General features: G+C 50.7%; 1 protein-coding gene across 1 annotated transcript; it reads right to left on the reverse strand.

Moving 5' to 3' along the window:
• Nucleotides 1–146: 146 nt before the first annotated feature.
• Nucleotides 147–4,685, reverse strand: KCNA7 (potassium voltage-gated channel subfamily A member 7). Its single transcript, XM_052655379.1, has 2 exons — nucleotides 4,116–4,685; nucleotides 147–2,889 (listed from the first exon to the last, which is right to left on the reverse strand). The coding sequence occupies exons 1-2, from the start codon at nucleotides 4,668–4,670 to the stop codon at nucleotides 2,074–2,076; spliced, it is 1,371 nt and encodes a 456-aa protein (XP_052511339.1). The 5' UTR covers nucleotides 4,671–4,685; the 3' UTR covers nucleotides 147–2,073.
• Nucleotides 4,686–9,945: the final 5,260 nt, after the last annotated feature.

The following is a 9,945-nucleotide window of genomic DNA, read 5'->3' on the forward strand; positions in this document are numbered from 1 at the left end:
AAGAGAGATTCCATAAAGGGTAGGTTCCCCTCAGACCAGTTCAAACACTCTGATGTGTCACACTGGTGCTAAGTAAGATTTCATTTGAACAAAAAAGAAAGGGGTGGGGGGTGTCTCTAGCTAAAAATAACAACAAGAAGTCTCTGTAAACCACTGGATGGATTTTAATAAATTAATACAAGTACTTTGAATTAATACAAGTACCTGGCACATAGGAAGCCCTATATGTGTTAGTGATTTCACTGTCCTCCTCCTCCTCCAAATGCCCTTTTAGTACTGAAAGATCTCTGACCTTGGGTAACCCCCTCCCCTCTGAGCCTCAGTTTCCTCATTTGTGAGAAATGAAGCTGTTAAGTTCAGTGCTGATCAGCAGGCTGATGGGCACACGTGGGATCAGGCAGCTGGCCACAAGTCCTGCCCCCTGCCCCAACTGGAACATTCCACACGACCTCGGGAAGCCCCTCCCATGCTTTGAGATGCTGGTTTCTCCCCAGGGAAATAAAGTGGGCCCTGCAGTTTGTCTGATACACTTCTTGAACCATGGGAGGGGTGGCGTACCCAATTGGGGATCTTTGTGAGATTCCATGGGTGCATATCTCTTGGGTTCAGGGGCACTGACTTTTTCTGCCTTTTTCCTTTTTGGTTCTCTTTCTCTGGGGTGCTCTGGCCTCTTTTCCAATTCTAGATTTCTGTCCCTCTCATTCTGGATGCCTGACACCCGCCCCCTCTGGGTCTCTGTCTTCCCTCTCTCAGGATCTTTTTTCCCCTCTTTGGATTTCCCTTTCTCTCTCTAGGTCTCTATACTTCCCCAGCTCTCTATCCCCCTCCTCTGGGTTTCTATCCCCCAATCAGGTCTGAACAGAGTACAGTTTCTACCCCTTTTGCCTTCCCTTGTGGCTCTGATCTCCATGCCTGAAAGCAAAACTCTAGGGGAAGACAGATAAAGAAGGGGTTGGTTTGAATGGCAAAACAAGGCAGGTGTGTGGTAAACGGAAGGGGTATCTACATCTTGCTAGTTCACCCAGAAGCCCTCTGCATGACCAACTGAATCTAGATACAGAAACCAGCCCTGCCCCTCCTTATAGTGATGACACTGAGCAAACCAGTTCAGTTGGTCTCCTAGAGTCCACACACTACATTTGCTCCTTGACACATGATTACTTCCTAGTCCTATTATCCCTAGGTCCACTAAATGCAAGCAAACCAACATGGCCCTATAGACCTCATACATACACTGCAACTCAACCCAACATTCCTACAGGACTCAGCGAACACACCTTGATGTAACTCAACTCAGTTTTATGTCCCAAGTGAACCAGCCCTATGAGACTCACATGATTATACAACTCATTATGATCCAACTTAATGTTGCCCTGGAAAATTTCTAGCCACATAAAGCTATGCAATTCAACATGACAGAACCCTGAAACACTCCTACGCATTTACATTCCAACCCAACTTGACCTCATATGACCTAGAAAGCTCACATTCTATCACTTGACTCTTCGTATTTCTACATGGCTCACAAGTTCACAGAACCTAAAATAACATGGCCCTAGAAGAATCACAGAGCCACTCAGTTTCCAATGTCTCAACTCAACTCGACAACACCATGCATGAACACACAATCAGTTCCAACAATGCCATGGGTGACCACCTTACTTGATCCAACATGGCCCCAGGGGTCTCATAAAACCACAGAACCCTGCACAATGCTGTTGGACAAGACTCCCAACCCAACATGGAAGCAAGAAACTCACAAAACTATGTGACCAAGCCTATCTCAATACTACCCCAAAAGGCTCCACAAGCATTGTACAACCGAGTGCAGTACAAACCAATGGAGCCTCCATCTCAACTCAGTATAACCCATTGCCATTCACTGTCACTGCAGGAGGTACCCACAGGAGCTACCAATCCGCAACTCAAGACCCAATAAGACTTAGTGTTCCCCAGTTCATTACCACGTAGCTTAGTTCATCCTAGAAACAATACCCTCCCCCTAACTTTTCCCTCCTCCCTTCCCGCCCTCCCTCCAAGGAAATGTGAGGTCCTGCAGACCTCAACTGTCCCTCACACTTCGGTGACCATATGTTTCCCAGGGGGGGCCCAGAGTGGAGGTGGCAGCTCAGACACCTCTGGATCCACCAACCCCCCATTGACCTTGCCCTCCAAGGGGCCACAGGGCTGCGTGTCCACGTGGCTGTACATCCCAGCCTCTTCGTCATCTGTCTCCCGGTGGTAAAAGTAGCTGAAGTTGGAGACAATGACTGGCACAGGTAGGGAAATGGTCAGCACTCCGGCGATGGCACACAGAGAGCCCACTATCTTGCCACCCACAGTGACGGGTGCCATGTCTCCATAGCCAACTGTGGTCATAGTGACCACCGCCCACCAGAAGGATTCAGGGATGCTGGTGAAATGGGAGTCGGCCCGATCCACCTCGGCAAAATAGACTGCGCTGGAGAAGAGGACCACACCAATGAAGAGGAAGAAGATGAGGAGGCCTAGCTCGCGCATGGAGGCCCTTAAGGTCTGGCCCAAGATCTGCAGGCCCTTTGAGTGCCTGGAGAGCTTGAAGATGCGGAAGACGCGTACCAGTCGGATGACTCGCAGGATGGCCAGCGACATGGCTGGCTGGCCCACTCCCCGCTGCCGGGCCAGCTCAGTACCCAGTGCCACAAAGTAGGGTAGGATGGCCACGAAATCGATGAGGTTCATCACATTCTTGAAGAAGGCTGTCTTGCTTGGGCAGGCCACCAGGCGCACCAGCAGTTCGAAGGAGAACCAACAGATGCACAGAGTCTCCACCACAAAGAACGGGTCATCGAAGGGCAAGCGAGGCGGGGGTCCAGGCACTGGGCTGGAGCCGTTCAGCCGAGCTGGGAACTGCAGGGAGGAAGGGATTCAGGAAGGACCATGCCAGGGTTGGGACACACTGGAATGGCCATTATTTGCGGGTTAAATATTCAAATACTTCTTTACAAATTGGCCAATAGCCGCTGTCTCCAGAACCCCGCTGACCCAGTTGGCAGAGCCTTCCTACTAGGACCCCAGGGATCATCCCTGTAAGGCGGACTTTAGGATCCCTGATCCTTCATTGGCAGGGTCTCCTGAAACGATGCTAGAGTGGAGCTCAACCTCATCCCTTCCGAAATCCCGCCCACAGGGTTGAATTTCCAGATGGGGAGAGTCCCAGTTCTGGCCTCACTCCCTTAGGCCTCGCCCTCCCCAAACTCAGCCCAGACCGTGATGGTTAAAGACCTTATCTTTAATGCCAAAACCCGGGCTCCTCCTCTCACTAACTTCATTTCAACTTTCTTTACGATGGAGGCCTCTTACCCCAGCCCCCAGGCCCCACCCCTCTATCTCCACCTCCCTAGGTGGCTTTCTTCAGATCCCAGCCCTCAGTGCCTGCAGTCCCATCCTTCCCATCGGTTACTGCCAGCCGCACAGACGGCCGACTTTTCAGTTTCTCCTTACCCTTCAGTTTTGATTTCTTAATACACCTTTCCTCCTGCCCTCCACAGGCCGGGTTTCTCACCTACCTCAACTCTCACCTTCTGATAAGGCAGATCCTCCTATTCAGATCCTCAGGTCCCTCCCCATTAAGCTATATACATTTCCCTTCCCCAGCCCAGATTTTAATGATAGAATCCCCTAGTTGGGCGCTGTCCCTGGCTTGCTCCCCCTCTCACAGCTTCCCAGGTGGCGCTAGCGGTAAAGAACCTGCCTCCCAGGGCAGGAGACTTAAGAGACAGAGGGTCTATCCAAGGGTGGGGAAGATCTTCTGCAGAAGGAAATGGCAACCCACTCCGGTATTCTTGCCTGGGAAATCCCACGAACAGAGGAGCCTGGCTGGCTACGGTCCATAGGGTGGCAAAGAGTCGGACATGACTGAAGCAATTTAGCACGCACAGCCCCTCGCCCCCAATTCTGATTCGTTTGGTTTTCCGACCCCAATGCCCTGCCCACGCACGGCCAGGCCCCACCTTCCTGAGAAGCCCCGCCTCCCAATGCCCCTTACCCCACCTTATGATTGGCCAGAACCCCGTGGACGCGACCCACCTCCTCCCAAACCCCGCCCCGCCAACACTCAGGCCCCGCCCCCTTACCGGGCCAGCGGCGGCCACCGCCGCGAGCGTCGGGTTGTCGCGGTCGTCGCGAAAGTCGGGTAGCGTCTCGAGGCAGAAGACGACGATGGAGACGAGGATGACAAGCACCGAGACGACGGCGAGCACGCGCGCCGCCTGCGAGCTCTCGGGGAACTCGAAGAGCAGCCAGAGTTGGCGCGCGAAGGCGTGGCGGGGCAGGGGGCGCTCGGTAGGCAAGGGGCAGCCCTCATCCTCGCGCAGGCGCGCTAGTGCCGCGCCGCCCAGCCCGTAGAAGGCCACCTCCTCCAGGAAGACGTCGAGCGGCACGTGCGCCGGCCGCCGCAGCCGCCCGCCCGACTGGTAGTAGTAGAGGACTGCGTCGAAGCTGGGCCGATGCCGATCGAAGAAGTACTCGCGGCGCGCGCCGTCGTAGAAGCGGCTGCGGCGCACCGGGTCCCCGAGCAGCGTGTCCGGGAAGCGGCCCAGCGTGCGGGCCCGGGTCTCGAACCGCAGCCCGGCCACGTTGAGCACCACCCGCTCGCAGCAGCCGCAGGGCGGCGGGCACCCGGGCTCCATGGCGCGCGCAGCCCCGGCGACCCGCGGACGGACGTGTGGCCCCGACGCCCGACCCGGCCCGGCCCGGCCCCGCCTCGGCCGCCGCCGCCGCCGCCCCAGCCTGGTGTCCGGTGTCCACGCGTAAAAATAGCCCGGCCGCGCGGCCAAGGCGCGGGGGAGGGGGCGCTGTGACCCCGGCGGGGCAGAGGGCGGCCGCGCGCCCTCTGCCGGGGCGCCCTCCCTTCCGCCTGGCTGCCGCCGCGCTGGGGTTTCTCCGGGTTCATTCCACCTTTGGGGCCCCTTTCTCCCCGTCTCTCCATCTCCTGAGACCTCTGTTCTGCGGCCCTCCGGGTTTCCGTGTGTGTGTGTCTCATCTATTTTTTAAATGAGCATCTGAGCCCCTCTGTGGGAGTCACAAATTTCTATCTCTCATTCTTTTGTATGTCTCTGCTTCTGGCTATGTCATCGCTTTGGGTCTCTGACCTCAAGGATGTATCTCTGAGTATGTCTCTGGGTCACTTTTCCCTGGGTTTTTGCCGTTCTAGAGTCACCTGTGCCTGGGGATTCTTGGCAGTCTCTGTGTCTTGGTCTCTCTGAATCTCCGTCTTCAGTTTGATTCTGAAGAGAGACATCACTCTCTATATCTTGTTTCTCTTGGTTTCTGTCTTTCATCTCTGCCTAGGTTTCTCTGCTTCTTGTCTCTCCGGCTCTCTTCTCTTATTATCTCTTAGCTCGCTGTGTCTCTGTCCCTGGGATTCTCTGGGGCTCTCTTTCAGCTAGCTTTCTTTCCCTGTGTCACTGGATTACTGCAAGTCTCTCTCTCGGGGCCTCTGGACCACTGAGCCTCTCCGGAGTCATACCTCTGAATCTCTCTCCGACCATCACTCTAGGTTGCCTCGCCACTATCCTGGTGGTTGCCCCATCCTGGGGACGCTCCAGCAGCTGCTCATGAGCGTGAGCCCCCCACACCGGATCCCCTCGCTCTCCTCTCCCACCCCCACCCCAGGGTCTCCACCTGGGTTCTCTGCCAGACTTTCTGAGCCCCAGCAAGGCCTGAGCTGGGGCCCTGAATAGTGCAAAAGAAGGCCGGGCCTGCCAGGAACAGGTGGGGGGTGGGCTGGGGAGATGCCGCAGGGTCACTCGAAGGGACCAAAGGACAGACCGACGATGGCCTTCCAGCCACCGGTGTCCTATGACACCGGGTAAAAATAGCCCCATCGGTTGAGCTTGGAGGGAAGCAGTGGGGATTGGACACCCAGACTCCTGGGAATGAGTCCCCGGGCGCCCTCTGCTGGGGGAGAGGAGAGAGCCATTAAAGGTTTTAGCTCCCTAGGAATTTTGGCCCTCTTCCCGTCTACAGTTCAGTTCAGTTGCTCAGTCGTGTCCAGCTCTTTGCGACCCCATGAACCGCAGCACGCCAGGCGTCCCTGTCCATTACCAACTCCCGGAGTCCACCCAAACCCATGTCCATTGAGTCGGTGATGCCACCCAACCATCTTATCCTCTGTCGTCCCCTTCTCCCGCCCTCAATCTTTCCCAGCATCAGGATCTTTTCTTGTCTACAGATTCTGCGATATTGTCACCATCCATCTGAGTTTGTGTCCCTCTCTGTGTGTCTATGTCCCTTTCTTTCATGGTCTTTGACCCTTCCCGCGACTGAATCTCTCTCCCCGCTGCCCCCTCCCATCTCTCTGGCCTTTTCCCTTCTCTCTGGTCTTTTCTCTTTTTTTTCTCCTCTTTCTCAGAACTCACAGAAGCCTCTTTGTGGGTTTCTGAACATTTGGTATGAACAGATCCTTCCTCCTTTCTATAACCATATCTCTTACACCCTCCCACTACTGAGCCTGGAGGTGGGCTCACTCTTTCTTTCACCTCCAGAAAATTCTCCTTCTTTCACTTCCAGAAAATTCTCCCTTCCTCAGCTCCTCTGACATTCATGCTATCCATGGACACCTTTCTCCAGCCTTCCCTAAAAACTCATCCTTCCCCCTTCTGGCCACTCCCACTCTTTCAGGGAAGAGTTTCATTCCTAGCTCCATATTCATCTCTCTAAAACTACTGTCATAGGGAATTCCCTGATGGTCCTAACAGTGACCCAGTCCTTCCAGTCCCTGGGAGAGGACCTGATATCTCACAAACTGCATGGCAGCCAAAAAAAAAAAAAAAAAAAAAGGGAAAGCTGCAGTCATCATCCTTGGAACAGATGCTATGTGATTTTAGAGGTTAGATCATAAAAGGCAAGCTTCCACCCCATTCTTTTCCTTGGGAAACTTGTGCAGGCCAGATGACAAGGCCCATGTAGAAAGGACCCTAGGTCACTAAACTTGCAGCTAGTCAGCAGCATCAGCCTGCAGCCATGTGAGTGAGCCATCTTAGAAGCACATCCTCCTGCCCCAGCTAGGTGACCCACTGTAGCACAGATAAGTCTTCTCCCTGCCAACCCCCCTGCCCCGCCATGCCCAGCTTGTAGCCTTGTGAGCAAAATGAATGGTCTTTGTTGTTTTCAGTCACACAGTCTTTGGGTGGTTTGTTACACACACCACAATAATAGATAATCCACATGTGGTATCTTGGTACTCTGAGCCTATCATTTCCATCCAATCTACCCCAGCCTCCTCCCTTCCTGCCTCCCCCCTCCTTCCTTCCATTTTTAAAGTTTTATAAAGCTACAGTTCACTCATTTCAATTCACACAGAGGACTTTCCTGGTGTCCAGTGGCTAAGATTCTGTACTTACTACTCCCACACACAAAAAAGACTCTGCACTCCCAATGCAGGGGGCCTGGGTTCAATCCCTGGTCTGGGAACTAGATCCCTCATGCTGTAATGAAGATTGATGATCCTGAGTCCTGCAACAAAGACCTTGAGCATCCTAAATAAATATTAAAAAATAAAAGGGGCTTCCCTGATGGCTCAGATGCTAAAGAATCTGCCTGCAATGCAGAAGACCCAGGTTCCATCTATGGGTTGGGAAGATCTCCTGGAGAAGGGAATGGCAATCCACTCCAGTATTCTTGCCTGGAAAATCCCACGGACAGAGGAGTCTGGTGAGTTACAGTCCATAGGGTCACAAAGAGTCGGACACGACTGAGCGACTAATACACTTCGAAAAAATAAAGTATACAACCCAATGGCTCCTCCTGTATTCACGAGTTTTGCATCCATCACCACAATCAAATTTAGACCATTTTTGTTATCCCCCCAGAGAAACTCTACACCCCTATCTGTCACCCCTTAATTGAACCACCCACAATTTGGAGGTAATTTGCTACAGCAGTAACAGGAAACTAAGAGACGGTCTCTCCTCTTCCTTGGTATCATTTTTGCTCCTGTGTTGCAGTAAGACCTTTTTTAAAAATTAGCTTTAATTTTGAAATATTTTCAGACTTACAAAAGAGAGGCAAAGACAGCACAGAGAATTCATGATAGCCTTCACCCAGATTCTCCTGTTAGAGTCTTACATTTCCATGGTTCCTTTGCTGAAGAAACTGACAATGGTACAATACTATTGACTAAATGATGTTCAAATTGCCTCCATTTTTCCGATTAATGTCCTTTCTTCCTTCTAAGATCCAATCCAGAATACCATGTTGCATTGAGCTTTCATGTCCTCTTAGCCTCCTGCAGTTCTGCAATTTTTTTTTTTTACTTTTTCCTTGTCTTTAATCACTTCAACACTTTGAAGAATTCTGTCCCTACTGAAGGTCAGTGGACTATTCTTCAGTTTGCATAATAGAGTTTTGCCAAGAAAACGTACTGGTCATAGCAAACACCCTCTTCCAACAACACAAGAGAAGACTCTACACATGGACATCACCAGACAAGTCAACATCAAAATCAGATTGATTATATTCTTTGCAGCCAAAGATGGAGAAGCTCCATACAGTCAGCAAAAATAAGACCAGGAGCTGACTGTGGCTCAGATCATGAACTCCTTATTGCAAATTCAGACTTAAATTGAAGAAAGTAGGGAAAACCACTAGACCATTCAGGTATGACCTAAATAAAATCCCTAATGATTATACAGTGGAAGTGAGAAATAGATTTAAGGGAGCAAATCTGATAGGCAGAGTGCCTGATGAACTATGGACAGAGGTTTGTGACATTGTACAGGAGACAGGAAGCAAGATCATCCCCAAGAAAAAGAAATGCAAAAAGGAAAATGGCTATCTGAGGAGGCCTTACAAATAGCTACAAAAAGAAGAGAAGCCAAAAGCAAAGGAGAAAAGGAAAGATATACCCATTTGAATGCAGAGTTCCAAAGAATAGCAAGGAGAGAAGAAATCCTTCTTCAGCGATCAATGCAAAGAAATAGAGGAAAACAGTAGAGTGGGAAACACTAGAGATCTCTTCAAGAAAATTAGAGATACCAAGGCAACATTTCATGCAAAGATGGGTACAAGAAAGGACAGAAATGGTCTGGACCTAACAGAAGCAGAAGACATTAAGAAGAGGTGGCAAGAATACACAGAAGAACTGTACAAAAAAGATCTTCATGACCCAGATAATCACGATGGTGTGATCACTCACCTATAGCCAGACATCCTGGAATGTGAAGTCAAGTAGGTCTTAGGAAGCATCACTGTGAATAAAGCTAGTGGAGGTGATGGAATTCCAGTTGAGCTATTTCAAATCTTAAAAGATCAGGCTGTGAAAGTGTTGCATTCAATATGCCAGCAAACTTGGAAAACCCAGCAGTGGCCACAGGACTGGAAAAGGTCAATTTTCATTCCAATCCCTAAGAAAGGTCAATTTTCATTCCAATCCCTAATTAAAGCATCCTTCAATTTCATGGCTGCAGTCACCATCTACAGTGATTTTGGAGCCCAAGAAAATAAGGTCTGTCTCTGGTTCCATTGTTTCCCCATCTATTTGCCGTGAAGTGATGGGACCGGATGCCATGATCTTCATTTTCAATTATAAAGTTATTATTTTTCCCTTTGTAATTAATGAATTAACTTGGGACAGCCATTTTTTGGGGGGGTTCTGGTCAAGTTTATTGAGGTTTAATTCACATACAATAAACTTGATCCTTTTCAGTGTACATTTGTATGAATTTTGAAAAATGTATAGTCATGTAACTGCCACTACAGTAAAAATTTAGGACCGCTCCATCCCCACCCCCAAAGTTCCCTTCTTCCCGTTGTAGTCAGCTGCCTCCCACACTTTCAGCTCTTGGAAACTGCTGCTCTGTTTTCTCTCCCTCTTTTCTTGTAGTTTTGCGTTTTTCAGAATGTCAAATAAGGCCGACCCTTGAGTAACTCCAGGTTGGAAAGGAGTGCTAATGGTCCACCCAG

This window comes from Budorcas taxicolor, chromosome 18, assembly GCF_023091745.1.
Source record: "Budorcas taxicolor isolate Tak-1 chromosome 18, Takin1.1, whole genome shotgun sequence".
Classification (NCBI taxonomy): domain Eukaryota; kingdom Metazoa; phylum Chordata; class Mammalia; order Artiodactyla; family Bovidae; genus Budorcas; species Budorcas taxicolor.

Excerpts from the sequence above, each read along its gene's own strand:
- KCNA7 (XM_052655379.1), bottom strand. The coding sequence starts at position 4,670 with ATGGAGCCCGGGTGCCCGCCGCCCTGCGGCTGCTGCGAGCGGGTGGTG. Across the intron at positions 2,890-4,115 it reads CGGTGGCCGCCGCTGGCCCG|TTCCCAGCTCGGCTGAACGG; the intron begins GTAAGGGGGCGG and ends TCCTCCCTGCAG.